This window comes from Bos indicus x Bos taurus, chromosome 18 (assembly GCF_003369695.1).
Source record: "Bos indicus x Bos taurus breed Angus x Brahman F1 hybrid chromosome 18, Bos_hybrid_MaternalHap_v2.0, whole genome shotgun sequence".
NCBI lineage: Eukaryota > Metazoa > Chordata > Mammalia > Artiodactyla > Bovidae > Bos > Bos indicus x Bos taurus.
In genome coordinates, this window is record NC_040093.1 from 10,540,658 (window position 1) to 10,562,936 (window position 22,279).

Below are 22,279 nucleotides of genomic sequence, written 5' to 3' on the forward strand. Positions count from 1 at the left end.
CCCAGCCTCCACAGTTCCCTGACCTCACCTCTGTTCTCTCTTCTCTGCCTTCCCGGCTACCTCCTGCCTGGCTCTCTCTCCAAGTCTCTGCCTCCCTCTCCTGGTCAGCCGCCCACACCGCACTCAAGTCTCCCAGGGGATCCCCTAGCCGAGTTAAGGGAGCCCCTGGCGGAGGCCCGAGTGATGCAGTGGGCGGGGGGCTGCAGGCAGTGATGCAGGCTCCAATCTGGGTCCCCGTGAGCTGAGGGAACCCCTGATCCACTGGGGCCAGCGGCTCTGGGCGCAGAGACCTCGGGGACTCTCCCAGCTCCACCTTAAGCGCCCCCCCTTCCCTCTTCTGCGGAGGATGGAAACTGCCAGCTCTTGGGCCCCAGGTGTCCGGGCCACCCCCGCCCCCAAGGCCCCAGCGCATCTGGGAGCTGGGGATCAGCCCCCCAGTGACCCCTCCATCCTGCCTATTGGGCGCCCCTACTCCATCCACACCAGCCCGAAGAGGAGGGTTCTCTGCTGTGAGAGCCCCCACCCCCACCCCCAAACAACGACAGAAAAATTAAATAACTGCAAGAGAGAGAAGAGAGGGAGGGGCAAGAGGGAGGAAGGGAGGAGGGAGACAGAGAAACAGAAGAGGCAGGAGAGGTGGGGAGGGATAGAGGAGCTGGAGGCTGAGAGGGAGAGAGTGAGGAGGAGAAGAAGGGGAGAAGGGAGAAGGGAGAGGCAGGGACCGAGAAGGAAGGGAGGGAGGAGGAGGTGAGGGAAGCGGGATGGAGGGATGGAGTTAGGGAGCTTGGGAGAGCTTTTAATGAAAAGGGAGTGAAGAAGGGGAGTGTGCATCAGGAACCCAGAGGGAACCCAAGGGAGAAGGAGAAGGCAGAGAGAGGAGTAGGAAGATCGGGAGGTAGAGCGAGCCAGGAGGGCTCGGGAAAAGAGAGAAAGGGGAGGCAAAGCGAGGGAGGGGAGGAGAGACGGGAGAGGTGGGGGGTCTCAGTCCCCGGCTGCCTCCGTAACTGGGGAACTGGGACTCCCTGTAGGGAGGAGCGGAAGGCTGGAAGTCCTGGGAGGGGTTAGGGTTCCACAAAGAAGGGGAGAAGCTGAGAGAGGGCCGGCCGGGACATTGGGAAGGGGTCACCCCGAGGCCTCTTGGGGATGGGGGCTGCAGCTCGTCTGAGCGCCCCTCGGGCGTTGGTACTCTGGGCCGCACTGGGAGCGGCAGGTAAGGCCTGGGTTTTGGGGCAGGAGCCCCTGAGGGAGGGGTGGGGTGGGGCGCCACGGAGAGGGGTGCAGGCTGCTCTCTCCCCAGCTCACATCGGACCCGCACCTGACCCAGAGGACTGGTGGAGCTACAAGGATAATCTCCAGGGAAACTTCGTGCCAGGTGCAGCCGGGGCGGGGACTCTGGAGTCTGGGCTGCCGGGCGCTTTCTTCCTGAGACCCAGAAGTCCCCTCCTTCCCGCCCGCCCTCCCCACGCCCCAGACTCGAGAGTCCCGGCCCCTTCCTCCCTCTCTCAGGAGACCCAGCTTCTGAACCCGAGTGGCTCAGCATGGGACATTATATATGCGCATTTCAAGTAGTGAGTGGGAGTGACTGGAAGGTAAGAGAGTGTGGGGGTGGAAGAGTGTGTGTGTGTGTTTCCTGGGAAAGAGGCAGGTAGGTCCTGGCTCTTGCTGAGAACCAGAGGTTCAGTGGCCCCATTCCCTAGCCTCCTCCTGCCCTCTCTTGCAACTCCTTCTTCCTACTTCATTCATTATCCGGCTGTGGGACAAGGAGACTGAAAGAACTACAACTCCCATGACCTCTAGGGCAGGCAGGCAGTGAATGGGTTGTTTGGCAGTCCCGGGGGCCTGCTGGGAGTTGTAGTTTCTTCTCCCAATGACAATTTAAGGTAAGTTTGATCAGAGACTTGGAGGTGTTAGGGGGGTAAGGTGGGGGGGTCCTTAGGAAACGCCTCCAAAATTCTTCTAGGACCCGAGGATTCTGGATCCCAGCCCCCTCCTCCCTCAGAGCCAGGAGTCCAGATTCCCAGCCCTTCCTCTCTTGGGATCCAGGAATCCAGACGACAGCCTTCGTAGCGGGTCCCAGTCTAGGGATTCAGTCCTTATTTCTGACTTCCTTTTCTCCCTACCCCACCTCGGCTCCCAGGACCCCCTTTCTGGGGCCTGGTGAACGCAGCCTGGAGTCTCTGTGCCGTGGGGAAGCGTCAGAGCCCCGTGGATGTGGAGCTGAAGAGGGTCCTCTATGACCCCTTTCTGCCCCCTCTGAGACTCAGCACCGGGGGAGAGAAGGTAAGAACCCTGGTGGGAGGGGTTACCGAATCCACTGGGGCGGGGCCTGAGTGGGGATCGGGGGTGGAGCTTTGAGTTGAGAGGCTAGCCTTGGAGGAGGAGGTCTACTCCGTTGGGGGAAGGCTACTTAACACTCGCAAATGATCGGCTCCTAGTCTTCCCCTCTCTTAGAAGCAATGGTAAAACAGACCGTCTCCTGGGCGAGGCACTGTTTTCAAACTTGATGAATCCTCTAATCTTCACAGCACCATGAAATAGGTGTTACTATTATCCTTATTTTATGGATGCAGAAACTGAGGCACAGAGAGGTTAAGTTACTTACCTGAGGTCACACAGCCAGAGAGTGCCAGGGCTGGGATTCAGACCTCGGCAGCGTGGTTCCAGAATCCACACTCTTGCCCGCTTTGCAATATTATTTCTTTGGCACTCCCCGGCCACCCAACCAAAAGTCTCAGAGCTTCCCCATCCCATTTCCTCCCGCATTTCCGTTTCCATCCGTTCCCTTTCTAGTTTTCCTGCTAAATAGCATTTGATTTGTTGTCCCTCCACTGGTCTCACCATCATCTTGCATTGGGATTGATGCAAAGATGCTATAGCATCTTTGCTGGCCTGCTTCTCTGCCTCCTGCAACCCATTCTCCATCCCACAGATAGATGTTTAAAAACACAAACTGGATCATACCACTCTCTCCTACTCAAAATCTTTCTGTTAGGATAAGTAATGACAGCATACACTTACACAGCACTTAGCCTGTGCCTGGTACTGTGCCAAATGTGTTATATCTATTCAATTATTTAAATAAAAACACAGAATACCCCATCATTGCCCACAAGGCTCTGCACCACCCGGCTCCCATCACCACACTATCCTTTGCTTACTGGGCTCTGGTCCCAGGCTTCTTCACTGTTATTAAAATAGGCCACCTCAGGGCCTTTGCACGGACTATTCCCCCTTCTGGAATACCCTTCTCCTTGCTCCTTGCAAATAACCCCTCCTTATCTTTCAGGTCACCATTCAAATGTTACTTCCTCTTGGAAGCCATTCCTGACACCCCATCCCTACTCCATTCTCTGGGTTTCCTTTTTTTTTTTTTTTTTGGCATGCTACTTGCAACTTCTTAGTTCCCCAAGCAGGGATTGACACCCAGGCCCCTGCATTGGGAGCACAGTAGTCCTAACCACTGGACTGCCAGAGAATTCCCTGGGTTTTCCATTTATTAGAACTCCCAGTGCTCCTCAGTGTGGGCATAGGATGTAATTAATTAAGCATTTACTTATATGATTCAGTATTTATTGTTTCTCCTTAATTTGAACAGAAGCTCCATGAGCCCCAGAGTTTTTGTCTACTTGCTCATGGCTCTCGCCCTGGCATCCATGGCACATACTGACAGCTCAATAAATACTTGTTAATTAAATTCACCACTATTGAGCACCTACCAAGGATCAGCCCAGATCCTGGAAAGACATTAGCGTTCAAACTATTCAGTTCAGTTCAGTTGCTCAGTCGCGTCAGACTCTTGTGACCCCATGGACTGTAGCACACCAGGCCTCCGTGTCCATCACCAACTCCTGGAGTTTACCCAAACTCATGTCAATTGAGTCGGTGATGCCATCCAACCATCTCATCCTCTGTTGTCCCCTTCTCCTCCCGCCTTCAGTCTTTCCCAGCATCAGGGTCTTTTCCAATGTTCAAACTATGCTGAATGATTAAATGGATATTGGCTGTGGGAAATGTATGAATGGAAAACAGTCAGGAAAAGATTTCTCTGCATTCCTATGACCACCTCCACCTCCCCCACAGCTCCGCGGAACTCTGTACAACACCGGTCGCCATGTCTCCTTCCTGCCTGCGCCCCGGCCTGTGGTTAATGTGTCTGGGGGTCCCCTCCTTTATAGCCACCGACTCAGTGAACTGAGGCTGCTTTTTGGAGCACGTGACGGAGCTGGCTCTGAACACCAGATCAACCATCAGGGTTTCTCTGCTGAGGTGATGGCCACTGACCTCTGACCCTTGACCTTCACTCTAAGTCAACCAAATTCTTCCCACTTCCTGCATGCATGCTCAAAGGCTCAATCATGTCTGACTCTTTGCAACCCCATGGACGGTAGCCCACCAGGCTCCTCTGTCCAAGGGATCCTCCCTGCAAGAATACCGGAGGGGGTTGCCATTTTCTCTTCCAGGGGATCTTCCCGACTCAGGGATCAAACTCACATCTCCTTCATTGGCAGGTGGATTCTTTACCACTAGGGCCACCTGGGAAGCCCTCCTCCCACCTCACCCTCCTCTTTTTCTTGTCCTTTAAAATTTTATTTATTTTTTAATTAAGGATAATTGCTTTACAGAATTTGGTTGTTTTCTGTGGAACATCAGCGTGAATCAGCCATAGTCACCCTCCTTTTCATGCCTCATCCCATCTTCCTCCATAGAATCCACAGCCCGCCCCCCCACTCCACCTCGTGAGCACTAATCCTTAACCTGACTTGGAACCCCAAAGTTGCTCCCATTGCCCATTCTGCCCTCCCCTTCTTCCGGGGGTCCCCACTCTCTGTGCTTCCCTCCTAGGTGCAGCTCATCCACTTCAACCAAGAACTCTATGGGAACCTCAGCGCCGCCACCCGGGGCCCCAATGGCCTGGCCATTCTCAGCCTTTTTGTCAATGTGAGCCCAGGGAGGGAGGGAAGGTCTGGACCTGGGGTCTGAGAAGAGGGAGCTAGGAGGCCCAGTCTCTGGGGTCCTAGGGGAGGAAGGGATTGGGGAGCTTGGATTTCTGGGTTCCTCTCTCCTCACTGCATACCTCCACACAGGTGGCTGGTAGCTCAAACCCGTTCCTCAGCCGCCTCCTTAACCGTGACACCATCACCCGCATCTCCTATAAGAGTAAATCCCTGGACACTGGGAGGGTGCGGGGGCGGGGGGGGGGAGGTGAATGGGGGGTGGCTTATGCACATAGAGGAGTTCAGCAGGGGCACCCCTCTTCACTCTGACCTGATATTCCTGCAGATGATGCCTACTTTCTTCAAGACCTGAGCCTGGAGCTCCTGTTCCCCGAGTCCTTTGGCTTCATCACCTATCAGGGCTCTCTCAGCACCCCACCCTGCTCGGAGACTGTTACCTGGATCCTCATTGACAGGGCCCTCAATATCACCTCTCTCCAGGTGACCCTGTCAGCCCAATTCCTCCCCCCCCCCCCCCCTGCCACCCACCAACCCGTTCCTTGGCCTGGGTGTCCCCTTGCCTCACCTACCCTTCTACCCTCGCTTGACAGGGAACTGGAGGGGATTCGAGGGTCCGACCGCCCTGGGGATGTCGGGGGCGGGGCTGAGCAAGACTCGGCCCACCCGCCCCCAGGGGCGGGGCTTCCTGCCCGCTGCCTCCAGGGCCATTCTTTACTCACTCCCAGTTTCCCACCCCGTTTCCGTGGCAGATGCACTCCCTGAGACTTCTGAGCCAGAATCCTCCGTCCCAGATCTTCCAGAGCCTCAGCGGTAACGGCCGGCCCCTGCAGCCCTTGGCCCACAGGGCCTTGAGGGGCAACAGGGACCCCCGGCACCCCGAGAGGCGCTGCCGAGGCCCCAACTACCGCCTGCATGGTATGATGCAGTCTCCAACCCCTTCCACGTCTTGGTCTAATCCACCTATGTGTCTCCCCTTGATGTTTCAATATGATGCAGTCCAACCCCTCCCTTGCTGCTTCTGTGTGACCCAGCCTCCTGAACTCTCCCTCGCTCTTTCTCCCTTTGTGTCAAAATGGTACAGCCCACCTTCCTGTCCTAGACCATTGCAGGTCCGTGATTTGCAGTTCTTCACTGCTTGCAACTTGCAACTCGGTGTATAACCCGAGCCCCCTGGTTTCCTTGTGGTACGATCTTGTACTGGTCCATGGTTCTTATAACTACGGCTTTCCGAAATGGTACAGCCCAGATCCTTTCCCCTGTTTTCATGTGGTACAACCCTATACTGTTCCATAATCTGGCACGTCCCTTACTGAAAAAAAAAAAAAAAACAACGTGGTACACTCCCCTTCTCCCTCTACTGCCTCCTCGTGGTTCAGTCCCTTGATCTAGTCCACCTCGCTGGCTTCTCAACATGGTACAGCCCAGACCTCCCCATGAATACCTTCACGTAGTTCAGCTTAATGCTGAAACTGGATGTCCCTATTCCACCCTCCTGCTGCCCCGCTATGGTTCAGCCCAGTGCCAGGCAACCTGGCCATTTTCCCCCAGCTTCTCAACCTGGTACATTCCGATTCCCCCCTTTGCAGCCTCCCTGTGGTAGAGCCCCGCTTGGCCCACACCCACCCGCCCCCTACCCGCCCCTTGCACGCCCTCTGCAAGGTCCATCCTATCTTGCCCTAAACTAACGTCCTCTACCTGTGTCATCTTACAGTGGATGGTGCCCCCCATGGTCGCTGAGACTCCCCATCGAGGACTGCGCCTGCCTTTCCCAAGCCTCCCCACAAGGGGAGGGGAGTTACCCCCAAAACAAAGCTATTAAAGGGACAGAATACTTCCTGTATCTCAGTGGTCTCATTCTAGGCACGGCGGGGAAACATTTGGGTACTAAAGAATAGTAGCCTTCTTCAAGAAACCATCTGCCTCTTCCTAAATCCCACTAGTCGGGTTTTTGGCTTCCGGGTTCCAGAAAGAGTTTCTTGGATGTGTGGCTCCTTTAAGCAGCGCTTCTCCCCTCCCACCCAATTACCCACCCTCCCAGGCAGGCAGCACGCGCAGAGCCATGTGCTTCCCCCTCCCGTCTGCCTCATTGGCCCGAAGTGGGTCACGGTCCCGCCCCCAGAGCCATCTCCCATTGGGTAAATGTAGGTCAGGGTCCCGCCTCCCTCCAAAAGGCAAGGAAATTTCACGCTCTGAGCCCCTCTCTCGCACTTCTGGACCTTGGCGGATCCCGGGGTCCCATTGGCTGTGCGTCTCGAGGGGTCAGGACGCGATTGGCCCGCGCTTTCAGCTGGAGGGAGGCACGGGGCTGGGGTGCAAGGCCAGAGTCGGGTGGGGGCCGAGAGGAGGGGTGCGCTCTGTGGCGTCGGGTGTTTTGGTTTGGCTTTTTTTTTTTTTTTTCCGCGAAAGAAGTTTGCTTTGGCCACGCCTCAAGGCAGCCGCCTCCCTCTGCCCTCTCCCCCGGCGGTCCGCGCACACCTCTCCGTGCAGATTGCAAAGCTCCTTCCTTGGGGAGAGCTGCAGATTTTGCAAGAGCCAGGCTCGCCCACCATATAGAAGGAGCGCCTTGTGTCCCCCTGAACTCTCAGTTGCAAAGAGCCGGCCGCCTGATTTGATCACCCCCTCACTCAGACTGTGTGCTCTTCTGGGACCCTCTTGAGTTGCACGTTTCTGCACCGAGGACTGCAAATCCCCGTCGCTCCTAGGATTTGCAGTATTCTGGATACTGGAGGCTTGCAAGCTACGCTCGCCCGCCTCTGGGCAGACACTTGCCCGAACCATCGGAGTGTGCCGCTGACTGGCAAGCCAGCTGTTCGCCTCTCCATGAATCCGTGAGCCTGCGGGCAGGTGCCGGCGATGGCGCGGCCTGTGAGCGAGAGGACCCCGGCCCCCCTGCTGCTGGGCGGCCCGACTGGAGCCCCCCCTGGTGGGGGAGCGCTGCTTGGGCTGCGAAGCCTTCTGCAGGGGACCAGCAAGCCCAAAGAGCCAACTAGCTGTGAGTTCTAGCCCCCGTCTCACCCAATTCAGACACCGTACTCCCTTAGGGACTCAAGTGCGGGGAGGGTCCCAGCTACCTTTTAAGTGCCAAGAGTCCATCCTCTTTAAATACCTAAAGTCCAACCTTTAAATACCCCGATACTTAGGTGTTTAGACCCCTATCTCCCAGGACCCAAAAGTACCGGCCCTCATGCCAGTCCACCCCGAGGACTCAAGACTCGAGGCCCAGCTCCGTCTTCCTTTTGGTTCCGAGCGCCTGGACCCCTGGGGTCCAGGGAGAAGGGAGGGGGTGTGTCGAAGACTCACACGGTTGTTACACGGGCTTGGGCGGGGCCTCCTGGGGTCACATGGCGTCTAGGGATGAGGAATGTGCCCCAGGAATAGAGCCCCTTCCTGCCCCCTTAAAGAGTGTGGAGGCGGGGAGAAGGGGGTACGGTGCGCTGGGTGTGGGGGTTGTAGATTACAGAGGAATTACAGAGTTGTCATTTTTTTCTCTCACCTGCCCAACCCTCCACCTACCTCTGAACTTCCGCTCCCCTTCCTGGGTCTCTGTCCCCGTCCCTCTTTGCATCCCTGTCCTCGGCTCTTTCTGAGTCTCCCCCGCTCTCCTGGTCCACCGTTCCCGTCTCTGTTCTTGCTTTCTGGGTCTCTCTCCCTCTCTGAGCCTCTATCTCCTCCTCCCTCTGGGTCCTTGCTCTCGTTGTCCCACCTCCTTTCTGTGTCCCCGCTCTCTGGATCTCTGCGGTGCGGGGATCTACCCCCTTGTTCCTCGCGTTTCTCTCCACTCGGAGTTGATTCTTCATCTCGATCTTCCTCTTCCTCCCCACCCTGCTCTCTCTTTCCCTGGCCTGCAGGTCTCCTGAAGGAAAAGGAGCGCAAGGCGTCCCCGCCAGCAGCAACAGTCCCCGGGCCGGGCCTGGAGACGGCGGGCCCGGCGGATGCTTCAGCTGGGGCGGTGGTGGGCGGCGGGTCCCCGAGGGGACGCCCGGGGGCTGCGCCCGGCCCGGGTTTGTTGGCGCCGCTACTGTGGGAGCGGACATTGCCGTTCGGCGACGTGGAGTACGTGGACCTGGACGCTTTCCTGCTGGAACACGGGCTTCCTCCCAGCCCGCCGCCCCCGGGCGGCCCGTCGCCAGCGCCCTCACCGGTGCGCACTCCCGCACCTTCCCCGAGGCCCGGCTCCTGCGGCTCGGCCTCCCCTCGCTCTTCGCCCGGGCACGCCCCCGCCCGGGCTGCCCTCGGGGCCGCCGGCGGCCACCGCGCAGGTGCGACTGCGGGGGCGAGGCTGGGCCCCGGTTGGGCGGGGCTTGGGCTCCAGAGGGCGGGGCTGTGCCACCAGGGTTTGGGACGGTGGGACTGAGGCTGCATCCCCGAAGTCCGTGACCTCTAATCCGGAGACGTCGAGGGAGGTGTCCAGATTTTGTGTTCCCTAATAGATCAGGAAACTGGGTCTCCCGGACCTATAGGAGATGAGGGACTTGGGACCCCAAGTTCCAGGAAGCCTGCCCAGTGGTGAGGTCGTGTGAACTTTTATGTGGGACGTGAGGACAAAGGGTCTGGATACTCGAGGAGTCGGGACTGAGATCCCAGAACACCGGAGTTATTTACCGGAGTTTATTCTGGACTGCGCCCTAGAATCTGGGCCCGGAATCGGTGCGACTGGGCTAGGCCGGAACTCCTAGGCCCTCTGCGAGCAAGAAAGACAAGGGCCGGCCACAGACGCACAGACGTGTTTCTCCAGGACAAAAGGGACTGGCGGTCCTGCTTCCTCGGTCCCCATAGTGGAGAGAGGGGGGCGCCCCGGATTCCGGGAGTCCTTCAGAAGGGATCGCCATCCTAGGTCTTTCATTGACTGGGGCAAGGACTGAGCTTTCTATATTCCTGCAAGAGGTGCCCTGGGGTCCCAGAATCTTGCTTATCCTAGTGGCGAGAATGTCTGGGACCTGAGAATGTAGAGGGGGGCCGTCCTCGAGTGTTCCCTAGAGAGCAGAGGGAGCAAGAGGAAAGGTGGGCACCCTGGGGTTGCCACGGGCGGACAGCGGGTCGGGAATTCCCGGACACACCTGATGCTGGCCCTGACCTCCCGGCAGGACTAAGGCCCTCCCCTTCCCAGCCGCACATTCCCGCGCCACGTGAGTCCTCCTCCCTGCTCCGTGCTTCGCGCACGCGCGATCACGAGAGAGAGGGCGGGACTGGAGAAACGTGAGGGCGCCCGTGGCGGCGGGGCTGGGGGTTGGGGCGGGAAGCAGGCGCCAGCACGTGACTCGGCCCTGAACCTGTGTCCTCAGTTGGCCCCGGCTGGCTCTCTCTTAAAGATACAGGCAGCCTTTACGCTTGAACCAACCTCATTATGCTTTCTCACTCTTCGGACTTAATAACTCTTAAGAATCTAACTTGAAGTGTCATCAGAACACTTTTCCCTGGGATCTAGGCTTTGGTCGGCGGGGATTCAGTTAAGAAGGATAGGACTATAGGAAAGAAGCTAACTCTGAAGTCCTGAGGCTTTTAGAAGCAGTGATCCAGGTTCTTGTGCTACTTAGGGCAAGTCACATAGGATTGGGCCTTGGTTTTCCTGTGTGACAAGTGGGAGTTGGTTTCATGATTGCTAAGCATCTTTGTGGCTTAGGGAATCTTCATATTTTATATTAGGGAGGTTAATCCCTGGTGGGCTTTATGTTTGATCCCATAAGGACCTTCCTTGGTATCTGGGGAACCCCTTCCCCAAATAAATACGCCCTCAGGTGGCACATTCTGTTTCCCCAAGGCCTGACCTCTCGGGACACACCCAGCCCTGTGGACCCAGATACGGTGGAGGTGTTGATGACCTTTGAGCCTGACCCAGCAGATTTAGCCCTGTCCAGCATTCCCGGCCATGAGACCTTTGACCCTCGGAGACACCGATTCTCTGAAGAGGAACTCAAGCCCCAGCCAATCATGAAGAAGGCGAGGAAGATCCAGGTGCCAGAGGAGCAGAAGGTGAGCGTTGCTGGGTGTGGGACACAGGCTTGTGCATGCTGGCCCCACAGCCCAGGATGGCCCTCGCTTCACAGTCAGACCTGGGTTTCTCACTGGGATTAGCACTCACGTTCTTCCAGCCTACAGCCAAGGACCATGGGCAGCTGCACGGGGGGCGGAGTTTTGGGCTCGAGATTTGTGAAAAGGAAATCATTATGGGACTCAGACTCAGCCAGCCCTGCTGGGACTGGTTTTACAGGATTGGAGTTTCTCCTATCAATTGGACCCAAAACCCTCACTGTGGCAGGCCTCAGGGTCTACTAGTCACTACACTTGATAAGGATAGCATCCCTTCGGAATGGGGTATCAGCTTGTTTCTTCTGAGCAGCCAGCTTGGCCGGGGTTAGTCCTTTAATCTCTGGTTTGGGGCATCCTTCAGGGCAATAGGGCTTCCCTGGTGATTCAGACAGTAAAGAACCCACCTGCAATACAGGAGACCCAGGTTTGATCCCTGGGTTGGGAATATTCCCCTGGAGAAGGGAATGGCTACCCCCTCCAGCATTCTTGCCTGGCAAATTCCATGGACAGAGGAGCCTAGTGGGCTACAGTCCATGGGGCCACAAAGTGTCGGACACAAGTGAGCGACTTTCACTTTTTCAGGGCAATTGCATCTGCCTAGGATGAAGGCTTTGCCAGCCCCTCTAGGCCTTGTTTTCTGGGCTCACTGGTGAGAGGCCTCAGGTTCTCATTTGCAGCCAGGGCCACATTCTGATTTGAGGTTTTGGGGGCAGTAACTGCATCTCTCTAGCACTTTGTCTTTGCCAGGCCTGGGGTCTTCCCTAACAAGGGGTGCCTGGGCCTGGTCTCACAGGACCTTGCCATGTCCTTGTGTAAGACACAACTACTTGAACCAGTGAGTGAGGGCGTGTGTGCATGCAAAGTCATTTCAGTCATGTCTAACTCTTTGCGACCCTATGGGCTGTAGCCCGCCAGCCTCCTCTGTCCATGGGATTCTCCAGGCAAGAATACTGGAGTGGGTTGCCATGCCCTCCTCCAGGGGATCTTCCTGACCCAGGGGTTGAACCCACGTCTCTTAGGTCTCCTGCATTGGCAAACACGTTTTTTATCACTAGCACCACCGGAGAAGCCCAGTGAGTACCGGCCTATAAATCAAATCTAGACCAGTGGTTTCTCCTGCCACAGGGCTCTATTGTTAGGAACTGGATTTGTCCTAGCAAGCAGGGACTAGGCTTTAATGGAATGAGGTTGGGCATCTTTCAGAGCTCTGGGTGGTCCTTGTTACTAAGGAGTGGTCCTCCCTCACAGCCAAATTCAAGGACTGCTGCTGCTGCTGCTGCTAAGTTGCTTCAGTCGTGTCCGACTCTGTACAACCCTATAGACGGCAGCCCACCAGGCTCCCCCGTCCCTGGGATCCTCCAGGCAAGAATACTGGAGTGGGTTGCCATTTCCTTCTCCGGACTGGAGAATTCTAAACATGATGGTATGGGAAGGTCTCGGGACAGACCCTTTTGCATCCAGGGCCTGTTGGGAGGAGGCAACTCTCTGGCCTCTATGCAAAGCCAGTGGGTCAGAGGGACTTCCCTGGCAGTCCAGTGGTTAAGACACGGAGCTCCCAACACAGAGGGCACAGTTTTGGTTCCTGGTTGGGGAACTAAGATCCTGCATGCTGCACTGTGTGGCCAAAAACAAGACAGTAATCGAGCCAGTGCATCAGAGACTGGCTGTGGTCACTGGGACCACTTACACCTCACTTCCGGAGAAGGCAATGGCACCCCACTCCAGTACTCTTGCCTGGAAAATCCCATGGACAGGAGCCTGGTAGGCTGCAGTCCATGGGGTTGCTGAGGGTCGGACACGACTGAGCGACTTCACTTTCACTTTTCCCTTTCATGCATTGGAGAAGGAAATGGCAACCCACTCCAGTGTTCTTGCCTGGAGAATCCCAGGGACGGGGGAGCCTCGTGGGCTGCCGTCTATGGGGTCGCACAGAGTTGGACACGACTGAAGCAACTTAACATACCTCACTTTTGTTTGCTGAGGAGGGATAAGATTGCCTTGGCAACCAGGTCAGAAGGGCCCAGGTCTGAGAGGTTTTTATGGGACACTAAACCCCATCACTAGGAAGCCGAGCAACCAGGATCTGAAAAGGTGATGTATAGGGCTTTTCACTAGGAGACACCCTCAGGCCCTGAAGGCCTTGTTGCTAGGGAACCAGTATCCTTAGCAAACGGGGAGCTAACTGCAGGCCTTTTGTCAAGTGAGAAGAGCTTGGGTCTGCTTTGCACAGTGGAGACTATAAAGCTCAGTTGCTTAAGGTAGGAGGCTATCTCCTGCCTTAGCTGTTGCTATGGGTCCACTTTGCTTAGCAACAAGGGCTCTAGAAGGCCAGACCCTTGGGTACCCATCCATCCACTGAGACCTAGTTTCCTTTCGGCTCCACTGCTGGGCGAGAAGCAGCCCCCTGGGGGTGGTGGGGGCTCTTTTAGCTCTAGTCTGGTCCCAGAAGGCACAAGCAAAGCTGTTCCTCCCTTCTGTCGCTGGGGTTGGGTTCCTCTGGACCTCAGTGCTTTCCTGCCCACCCAGGACGAGAAATACTGGAGCCGACGGTACAAGAATAACGAGGCAGCCAAGCGGTCCCGCGACGCCCGGAGGCTCAAGGAGAACCAGATATCGGTGCGGGCAGCCTTCCTGGAGAAGGAGAACGCCCTGCTGCGGCAGGAGGTGGTGGCCGTGCGCCAGGAGCTGTCCCACTACCGCGCTGTGCTGTCCCGATACCAGGCCCAGCACGGTGCCCTGTGAGGCCTCCCCCACCCTCCAGGCGGAGCTCTCCTCCGCCTCGCTCAGACTTGTGCCCTGATACCCTCTTCCCTTCCCTGCCCTGTGGCCCATGGGCCGGCCAACTGGGTGCCCCAGGGACGTGATGATGCAGATAAATACATTTATATTTTTAAGAAAAAGCGAGCCTCCCCGCTCCCTCACGGGGGCGGGGAAGGTCCTCAGTGTGCCCCCCATCCTCCCACCGCCTCCGTTAACACAATCCTGAATAAATCTTGAGAACCCCAGAGCCAGCTGTCGTGGGGGAGGAGGCAGCTCCCTCGCCCTAGTTAAAGGCCAGTGGGTCACGCTGGCTGCAGTCCATGGGCAGGTCTGGGCTTCAGTCCTTAAGGCAGGAGTGCCCAGAGATCCGATCCCTCCCAGGGGCTGCCGGATGGAGGAAGGGGCGAGGACCTGAGAGGAACGAAGCCACTGCCTTTATTGCATAGACCTTTTCAATTGCTTTGAAGATTGGGGCTGGGGGAACGCACAGAAGACAGGACACGAACTTCCCCACCCGGGGGTAGAGGAACATTAGTGCAAATCGGAGCGCCGGCCCGGGGAACCTGCCCCTCCCGGGCTGATTGGCCAGCTTGGTGGAGGCACCGGAGTAGACGGGGCCAATTAGCTAAGGCCTCCCCGGCCTGTACATTCCAGGTCGAGTCACTGGACGACGCGTTAAGACGCGTTAAGACAGGCTCCGCCCTCAGCCGACCTGGCTTTCTACGAGCAGGGCACGAGGACCTGGAGTGTACCCCGCCCTCATTGATCAGGCACTACCCTTGGGGCGAGCCCATTTCTCCGTGACCCTGCCGACCCCAAGCCCCTGGAGTTCGGGACACCCTCCAGCATCACCTCTGGTCCCCTAGGGTAGGGCGCCAATCCTGAGTTGGGGCAGGGACTGGTGTGCGGCTTCCGGGCCAACTCCAGCAGCCCCGCCATGCCCCCTAGCTCGGGCTCCGCCCCTTTGGGAATGTAAGCCCCGCCCCTGGCGGGCCCCAAACTTGGTCGGCTTTAGGCTTCCCGCCCAGGGCAGCCTGGAGGACCCGTGAGCAATGTACCGAGGCCAGGATGCACCTGCGCCTGCAATGGCCCGTACTCCACCTGCTCCCCGTCCACCGTGAGCACGCCGCGGGGCGTGAGCGGCTCTAGGCGGAAGGCATGAGCTGCGGCGTAGCCCAGGTACGGACAGCCCAGGCTGAAGTGGGTACCACGCTCCATGGCCAGAAACATGCGCAGTAGCGCCGCCCGCGAGATGCCGCTGCGAACCCAGCACAGGTGCACCAGGCCGTCGTCAAAGCGCGCGTGGGGGGCCGCCACGAGGTCAGCCCCCAGGTGGCTGGGTAAGATGGCCAAAATAAGCACAAAGTCTCCCTCCATCGTCACCCAGCCTGGGGGTAGCGGAGTGCCTAGAGGAGGGAGCAGGTGATCAGGTGGTCCCCCAGCAGAGATGGATACTGGGGCACCAGGGGTGGGAGGTGGGAGCCCAGAGGATGCTGCCATTTCTGAGGCCCCCTCGCTGATGGGTGAGAGCTGAGCTGCCTTGGGGGTCCCCGGGGGCGAGGGCAGCAGTGGGTCCGGGGAGAGTGGGGCATCCCCAGCCCCACCCCAGTCCCCAGCCAGCTCTGGGCCCCCACCGTTGAGAGACAGGATGGGCAGGGGTTCAGGTGAGCCAGGGGAGGTCAGGGCAGGCTGAGGCAGGGGCAGGGGCAGGTCTGACACTGAGCGATGCAGGGGTGAGTGGGCCACGGGTGGGGCTGGGGCCGGGGCCAGGGTCAACTCTGACTTGGCCCTTGGCAGGCCATGGGCAGGGGCAGGCGAGGCGGGTTCCACAGTGGCAGGGAGGTAGGAGAAGCGGCCGCGGTAGGTGTGCAGCGTGGCAAGGCCCAGGACTGTGCCCAGCGTGAAGCGAGCACTGCCCAGGGCCCTGAAGCGCTCGCTCTGGATGTCCACATCTGACACGAAGCCCCAGGCCACAGACAGGAAAGAGAAACAGCGGGAGCCGGAGGCCAGAGTCACGGAGAGCAGGTCCAGCGGGTGGCTGCCACCCCGGCAGAGCAGTAAGGAGCAGTTGAGTAGCAGGTCAATGCCCAGGGCAGGCTCAAATCTTCACAATCAGACATGGACAGACACAGCAGGAAAGAGTAAACAGGGCTGGTGAGACACTCCGTGCCCAGACCAGCGGGGGAGGGGCGTGCACGGGACACGGACTGGCAGGGAAGCAGACAAGGTGGGGGCGGCGGGGAACCAGGCCTGGGCCCACACATAGCCATCTGGCCACCTCCAGGCGGGCTCCTCTTACTGGGCCAGGTTCCCTGTCAGTTCTTTCACTGCATAAACCTTCACTGCGTGCCTTTTGTGTGCCAGGCACAGTTCTAGGCACTAGGGAGACTGCTTGGAACAAGGCAGGCAAAAATGTCGAGGGGTGGGGTGGCAGGGGAGGGCTGCAAAGCAGATGGACTAGGCCCCTTATCCCAGCAGGGCTCCTCCCACCTACCCCCCATGCCGGTTCACGGCTCCTGCTAACGCATTGCCCGAGCCACAGGGGAGAATGCCCACGGGGGTCTTCACAGCCTCTTCCCAGTCGGGGCGTTGTAGGAGTCCATTCAGCACCTGGAGGGTGGGAGACCGGACACCCGGGTGTTGGTCCTGGCCCCCGCAGACCCCAGGGCTCAGGTTTGAGGAAGGGTGGTCCTGCCCTACCTCATACAGCAGCCCATCTCCCGAGACTGTGACGATGCCGTCCCATTCGCTCAGGTTCAGCCCCTGGACCAGCTCACGGGCATGGTTCTGTCGTTCTAACGTGGGGAACCAGAAGTGAGGCGGGCTCTTCCACAACCCCTGAACCCACCCCACACCCCCTCAACCCCACCCCAACCCCCAACCCCCGGACTCCCCCAACCCCCTAGCCCCCAGCTCCCACCTCCCTCCTGACACTGCCCTTACCTGTCTGGATCAGGTTGAAGGACAGCCCCGCTTCGGAGATCATGGGCAGCACATGGTTCTTACACCACTGCCAGGCCAGGCCCCGCCCCCCAAAGGGATTGACCAATAGGAGCAATCGGGGCGGCCTAGGCAGGAGGTCCGGGGTGATTTCTGCAGAGAGAGGGGAAGGAGTCTACAGAGGTCAGGGACCCAGGCCCCTCACCTCAGAAACAGTAACTGCAAATAGCCCCAGTGGAGCTCTGGTGGAAGGCTGGCATCAAAACCTGCAAGTCCAGCTTTTTCCTCCCAGGCCTCACCCGTTCAGGCCCAGGTGTACAGCCCCGTGCACCCACCACCCCCAGGTGAGGAGACAAAGGCAGCGCAGGGGAGTCTAATCCCAGTGCCCTTTGGACTCGAGGGAGGGAGGAAGGAGGAGAGCTGTTTCCACCTTCCACACCCCCAAACACCTGGGCCCCGGGTCAGGTTACTCCACTGTGGGAAGCGGTCAGGACCAAGGAAACCCACCACCTGGGGACCACGGAACCTTTACCTCCTTGTGCCATCTGAGTACCCTGGGTGGCGGTCTCTGCCCGAGAGCCTTCTTTGATCCCAACCCCGCCCCCCCAACCAGAGCTGGATGAGATGCCATCTCCAGGCCCAGGAACACGTCTCAGTTGGCTGCTCTCACCAGCCCAGGAGCCTCTGATTCATCTGTGGTCAGGACCCGGGGGGGAAGGGGAAGGGAACAGACTGAAATCTTGCAAGAGCAGCAAACATGACTTCTCTGCCTGTGATTTTGTTCCTTCTGTAGCCCATCCCTGTCTGTATATCACTCTTTCAGGACGAAGCCAGAGGGACACATCACACAGACAGACACACAGAAAAGGAGCCACAGAGATGCCCACAGAGGGAGAGCCGCAGAGACACCGAGGTGGCCTTAGGACAGAGAGGCTGCCCAGTGCCTCACCCCCGTCCCCAGGCAGTGGCAGTCCACGGAGCAGACACGTGAGGGCAGTGGCCCAGCGCTGGGCCTCAGCGCGGTTCTCCTCGTAGGTGGCTGCCCCGTCGGCCCGGAAGGTGCGTGCAGCTCTGCGCCGGGCCCCGCGCCGGCCCCTGGGGTAGGTGTAGACGCAGAAGTAGGCTGCTGAGTCCAGGGGGCTTCGGCTCCGCAGGGTGCAGCAGCCTGAGACCTCGGTCAGCAGGACCAGGCCACCCCGGGGCCGGGCCTCGGGCTTTGGGCGCAACCGCTGTATGTGCAGGGCTTGTGGTGTGAGAGTGAGGGCGAAGCGTGGGCCGCGGTCTGGGTAGGAGCCAAACTCGCCATGCAGGAGTGGGGTGCTGGGGGCCAGTGGCGGTGGGGGGGCCATGGCCTTGACCCTGTCCAGGGCGCTTCTAGGCCGGTAGCCCCAGCTCCAGGTCAGCTCCTGCTCTGGCCTCTGTGGGAGAGGAAGGAGGGCAGGAGTCAGAGTCCAGGAGCCCTGTGGTGGGCAGAGGGGAGCACGGGCAGGGCCTGTGGACAGGAGGAGATAGTGAGGCGAGGGGTGCCAACAGGCAAGACGGAAGCACCAGAGGGAGACAGGCCCAGACAGAGTGTGGGAAGACTCTTGAGGACACGGGGCAGAGGCCAGGTGGACAAGAGGGCCAGCATCTGGCATGGTCCGTACCCAGGCACGCAAAGATTCATTCCTTTATTCCCCCAATAATCATTCAATACTACATGCCAATGGAGCTTCCCTGGTGGCTCAGCGGTAAAGGGTCCGCCTGTCAGTGCAGGAGACACAAGGGGTGGGGGTTCAATTCCTGGGTCAGGAAGATCCCCTGGAGTAGGAAATGGCAACCCACTCCAGTATTCTTGCCTGGAGAATTCCACAGACAGAGGAGCCTGGCGGGCTACAGTCCATGGGGTCACAGAGAGTCAGACACGACTGAGCGACTGAGCAGACACACATGCACACACTCAGACACAGAAGACAAGGGCTGAGAGCCAGAGAAACACTGAGAGGAGACAAACAGCTTCAGTGAGATGAAACCTAATACAATGAAAGATATTTAGAGAGCAAGGAAGAGTGTAGGGGCCCAGAGGTGCACCGAGGATCAGAAAGACAACAGTGAAGAGAAAGACACACAAGAGGCAGGAGATAGGGGGTGCAGTACCTGGAAAGACTGAGAAAGGGTGTGACATGGGGGAACTAAGGGGTTGGAGAGGGAGAGCCACATGTGGGAACCTGCAAGGGACAGAGGCCAAGAGGTGAACCTCAAGCACTGACCTGGGCGTCTGGCCGCCTGCTCTCCAGGGAGAGACTGGGAGCTGGGCCTGAGATCCCTCCCCCTGCCCTCTGCCCAGTTCCTGCCTCCTCCTTCCTGCTCACCTTTGTTCCCCACTGCCCCGCCCACCCAGTCACCTATCAGTTCTGCCCCTCACCTACCCCAGGCCCAGACCTGCCCCAGACACACCCCCATCTGTGGACTCACTCTTAGGAGTGACCTCTGTCTCCGACCCAGGGGGGTTCTTCAAGGTTCACCCATAAACTTGCATTGACCGCGCCCCCTCCCCTTACCTTAAATCAGTTTGCACGGAGCCCTAGATCTCCCCCAGTCCTTGGCCTGCGATTCTGTCCCTAGGTCCCCAGGCTGCTGGCCTGGTCTTCATCCATAGGTTCCCCCCAATCAATAAGCCTAAGTCTCTGTCTCCGGTTCCCTGGGTTCCGGGCCTTCGTCCCCACCCCATTTCCAGAACCCGGCTCCAGACCTGAGTTTTCATTCCTGGATCTCTCAGTCCTGGTTCTGGTTCTCCATCTCCACCCCACACCACTAGTACCCCTGTCTCGGGCCTGCGTATAGGTTCCTCTTGGTCCCTGAGTCCTCCTGACTTGGGCCCATGTCCCGGCCCCGGGCCCTCCTCACATGCCGGGTGGTCCTTCACACAGCCCCTCTAGTCATCGTCAACTGTCCGCCCCAGACCCAGGGGTGGGCGGGGGGGGGGGGGGAGGGTGTGCATCCGCTCAGCCAATGGCCGCGCGGCCGGCCTGAATTGCACCAGTGAGAGCGTGCAGGGGCGTGACCAGTCGACTTGCGAGCTTTGCGCAAGGGCTTGCCGCGGAAGCGCTGGAGAACTGGGCGGGGTATCGCCTTTCGCGAGATCAGCCGCCATTATAGGTGAGGGCACAGGCGCAGCAGAGGCGGCTACACGGTCCTATGGCCAGCGCCACTGTCGCCATCTTTATTGAGGGCACGTGGGCCTGTCCCATTCTTTGAGTTTATAAAAGAGAAGGGGGCGTGGGGGAGGAGGTCTTTAACTGCAGATAGAGAATGATCTTAACACATCTAACAAAGAGCAGAGATATGCAAAAACAGTAAAAAAGCAGCAGAGGCAGAAACACACTTAGACATAGAGCAGAAAAGAGATATAAACAAACAAAGACAACAGAATTAAGAATGTGCAAGGTAAGGACATAAGAAAACCCAGAAAATGATGGACACATAGAGAGATGGGGACAGACACTTTTGGAATGAAATCCAGGAAGGAGAGGCTCATTAATTCACAAACTGTTTACCTTGGGCAAAAACTGGGGACATCATGGCATAAATATTTGCCCAGTGAAACGGCAAGACAGGAAAGAGAATGGGAGAGACAGTATCTGAGAGAGATATGTATCTCGGTCAAAGGTGAGGGATGGAGAGAATGTTGGAGGCTGAGAGGAACTGAGACCAAGAGGCAGAAAGCAAACATGTTGACAAAGAGACATAGAGAGGCAAAGACATGAGGAAACTGAAAGAAATAAGGCAAGAATAATATCAGGTGATCTAGAAACAGAACTGTAGATAGAAAGACACATGCTGAAGGAGACAGGGACTGAGCTTGCTACAGAGAGATAAATGGAGGATGAAGTTCATTCACTGCAAAACAATGTACCTAGTGTTCAACTGAAAACAGCAACAGCACCAGATAATATGTGCCAAAGAATGACCCTGAGAGAGGGACAGACACCCAGTAAGATGGAGAGACCGAGAAACACAGTGTGTGTGCTTAGGGCTCCAGGAAAAAGAAAGATACAGTGATCAAAGAGGCTGAGACTCAAAGACACAGGGACACAGGGACAAGGAGAAGAAAACTGTCCCGTGCTTTGGTTATCTTGACTTTCACATAGACCCTTACCTGGTCCTGCCGCTCCTCTGCTTCAAGGTTTCCATTCATCTGCTGGTCCTCCACTGTGTTACCATGTCAGCAAGACGCTGGGCCTGGTTCGGAGGCCATGGGTGGGTGGTATGGGCAAGGAGTCAGGGCTTATGGTGCAGGTTTGGTCTGTGGCTCTGTGAAGAAGTAAGTAGGAGCCTGAAGGGCAAAGTAAAGGAAGCCAAGCTATTATAGGAATACTACAGGCCCTGGAGGCAGGGCTTCCACAAGGAAGAAGTTTCATTACTGCCCCAACCAGCCCATCTGGTCCCATCCAGTAAAGTCAATAACAAGAATAGATACTAATTTTTAGCAAGCACTTATTATGAACCAAACATTGTCCTGAGCTTTTAAACTAATTTTTAAACGAAATGCTCCAAAACACTCTATGTGCCAGGCCTACTATCATCCTCCTTTTCCAGATAAAAAAAGCAAGGCACTGAGAAGTTACACGACTTGCCCAAGGTCACGCCATTAGTAAGGATTAACAGCAAAGCCACGAACTGAATTAGTTTACAAACGATGTCACCATCTTTCTATGTCTCTGCTCCTCTCTGGATCTCCACCTTCCCTCTTTCTAGGTCTTCTCACTCTCCTGGGTCACCAATTCATCACCTCAGCTTTCTGTCCACTCCCCTTCTCGGTCTCCATTCCTCCTCCTCTTGGAATCTCTGTCTCCCTCTAAGGCTCCCCTCCCCTCTCTTTCAGGAGTCTTTTTTTACCCATCCCCTCTCTACACCCCATCCCCAAAGCCCGGGGGGCCTCAGCTTGCCTCCTCTACGCTCCAGAACCGTGCACATCCCTCAAACTGAAACACGCTGGACCACCTGAATCTTTCCCACTGGGAAAAGCAGCCTCCCGATGGCAGGGGCAAGTAGGGTTCAGGGAAGGGCCATCTAAGGGCAGAGGGAGAAGGTGAACCTAAAAACTGGAAATACGGGATGCCACAAACGAAGCTGCAGCAAGATGATCTTGGGTTACATATCAAGTAAGACTTCCCGAGCTGCAGCCTCACCTGAGAGGTGCAGCCAGCAATAGGACAGAGGAGAGCCTCTTGAGGAAACGCCCAAAGCTTGAGGTCAGAGGTTTCCCGAGGTCCAGACTAGCCAGACAGCTCCGCCTCCTCACCTCTAACACTCGGCTCTCTGGGTCCTCCGGGAGCCACAGAGAGGCCGTCGGCGTCGGGCCAGAGCGTCACCGCGCGACGCCACTTACTAGCTCCGCGCGACATCTCTCTCGCTCCGAGAGCCTTTTCTTCCGGAAGACTATAAAGAACAGGGCGTGGATAGGGCTAGAGAGGCCCCCGACGTGCGGGTCCTTCCGTCCTTGGAGCAGCCCTTGGTTCCCTTTTAGATGCTCCTCCACTCAATTCCGGAAACGCCCATCTAGCTGGCCTTCTGATTCACCATAGAGAGGCGTGAGTCATAGTAGAGCGCCCCGT

General features: G+C 57.6%; 3 protein-coding genes across 18 annotated transcripts; 2 read left to right on the forward strand and 1 right to left on the reverse strand.

Annotated features, from left to right (window-relative positions):
* The first annotated feature begins 379 nt into the window (after positions 1 to 379).
* On the forward strand, positions 380 to 6,795 carry CA11 (carbonic anhydrase 11). 3 transcript variants are annotated; one of them, XM_027515252.1, is made up of 9 exons: positions 383 to 1,210; positions 1,298 to 1,372; positions 2,138 to 2,280; positions 4,081 to 4,266; positions 4,843 to 4,938; positions 5,085 to 5,157; positions 5,281 to 5,435; positions 5,705 to 5,870; positions 6,667 to 6,795. In XM_027515252.1, the coding sequence occupies exons 1-9, from the start codon at positions 1,144 to 1,146 to the stop codon at positions 6,690 to 6,692; spliced, it is 987 nt and encodes a 328-aa protein (XP_027371053.1). In that variant the 5' UTR covers positions 383 to 1,143; the 3' UTR covers positions 6,693 to 6,795. The 3 variants fall into 3 exon arrangements, with proteins under 3 accessions (XP_027371052.1, XP_027371054.1, XP_027371053.1); XM_027515251.1 differs by lacking the exon at positions 6,667 to 6,795 and having other exon boundaries at positions 380 to 1,210; positions 5,705 to 6,283; XM_027515253.1 differs by lacking the exon at positions 4,081 to 4,266 and having other exon boundaries at positions 382 to 1,210.
* Positions 6,796 to 7,158: 363 nt separating this feature from the next.
* DBP (D-box binding PAR bZIP transcription factor) lies at positions 7,159 to 13,989 on the forward strand. The gene is made up of 4 exons (XM_027515254.1): positions 7,159 to 7,947; positions 8,804 to 9,214; positions 10,714 to 10,925; positions 13,509 to 13,989. Exons 1-4 carry the CDS (start codon positions 7,809 to 7,811, stop codon positions 13,722 to 13,724), a joined length of 978 nt encoding a protein of 325 aa, XP_027371055.1. The 5' UTR covers positions 7,159 to 7,808; the 3' UTR covers positions 13,725 to 13,989.
* Positions 13,990 to 14,154: 165 nt separating this feature from the next.
* SPHK2 (sphingosine kinase 2) lies at positions 14,155 to 22,161 on the reverse strand. Of its 14 annotated transcripts, none has more exons than XM_027515234.1 (7): positions 19,414 to 19,635; positions 18,819 to 18,889; positions 17,632 to 18,100; positions 16,686 to 16,835; positions 16,443 to 16,537; positions 16,237 to 16,352; positions 14,155 to 15,846 (listed from the first exon to the last, which is right to left on the reverse strand). In XM_027515234.1, the coding sequence occupies exons 2-7, from the start codon at positions 18,879 to 18,881 to the stop codon at positions 14,754 to 14,756; spliced, it is 1,986 nt and encodes a 661-aa protein (XP_027371035.1). In that variant the 5' UTR covers positions 18,882 to 18,889; positions 19,414 to 19,635; the 3' UTR covers positions 14,155 to 14,753. The 14 variants fall into 14 exon arrangements, with proteins under 14 accessions (XP_027371035.1, XP_027371036.1, XP_027371050.1 ...); XM_027515235.1 differs by lacking the exons at positions 18,819 to 18,889; positions 19,414 to 19,635 and adding exons at positions 20,821 to 20,997; positions 21,854 to 22,161 and having other exon boundaries at positions 14,162 to 15,846; XM_027515238.1 differs by lacking the exons at positions 18,819 to 18,889; positions 19,414 to 19,635 and adding exons at positions 20,821 to 20,975; positions 21,967 to 22,161 and having other exon boundaries at positions 14,651 to 15,846.
* Between the last annotated feature and the right edge of the window lie 118 nt (positions 22,162 to 22,279).

Bases quoted from the DNA above. Each gene is read 5' to 3' on its own strand.
- CA11 (XM_027515251.1), top strand. From the start codon at position 1,144: ATGGGGGCTGCAGCTCGTCTGAGCGCCCCTCGGGCGTTGGTACTCTGG. The intron at 2,281-4,080 runs GTAAGAACCCTG...CCTCCCCCACAG, and splicing joins TCAGCACCGGGGGAGAGAAG to CTCCGCGGAACTCTGTACAA. The intron at 4,939-5,084 runs GTGAGCCCAGGG...ACCTCCACACAG, and splicing joins TTCTCAGCCTTTTTGTCAAT to GTGGCTGGTAGCTCAAACCC.
- DBP (XM_027515254.1), top strand. From the start codon at position 7,809: ATGGCGCGGCCTGTGAGCGAGAGGACCCCGGCCCCCCTGCTGCTGGGC. The intron at 7,948-8,803 runs GTGAGTTCTAGC...CCTGGCCTGCAG, and splicing joins GCCCAAAGAGCCAACTAGCT to GTCTCCTGAAGGAAAAGGAG. The intron at 10,926-13,508 runs GTGAGCGTTGCT...CTGCCCACCCAG, and splicing joins AGGTGCCAGAGGAGCAGAAG to GACGAGAAATACTGGAGCCG.
- SPHK2 (XM_027515234.1), bottom strand. From the start codon at position 18,881: ATGTGGCTCTCCCTCTCCAACCCCTTAGTTCCCCCATGTCACACCCTT. The intron at 16,538-16,685 runs GTAAGGGCAGTG...TCCCCACGTTAG, and splicing joins CTTCAACCTGATCCAGACAG to AACGACAGAACCATGCCCGT. The intron at 16,353-16,442 runs GTAGGGCAGGAC...CCCACCCTCCAG, and splicing joins GAGATGGGCTGCTGTATGAG to GTGCTGAATGGACTCCTACA.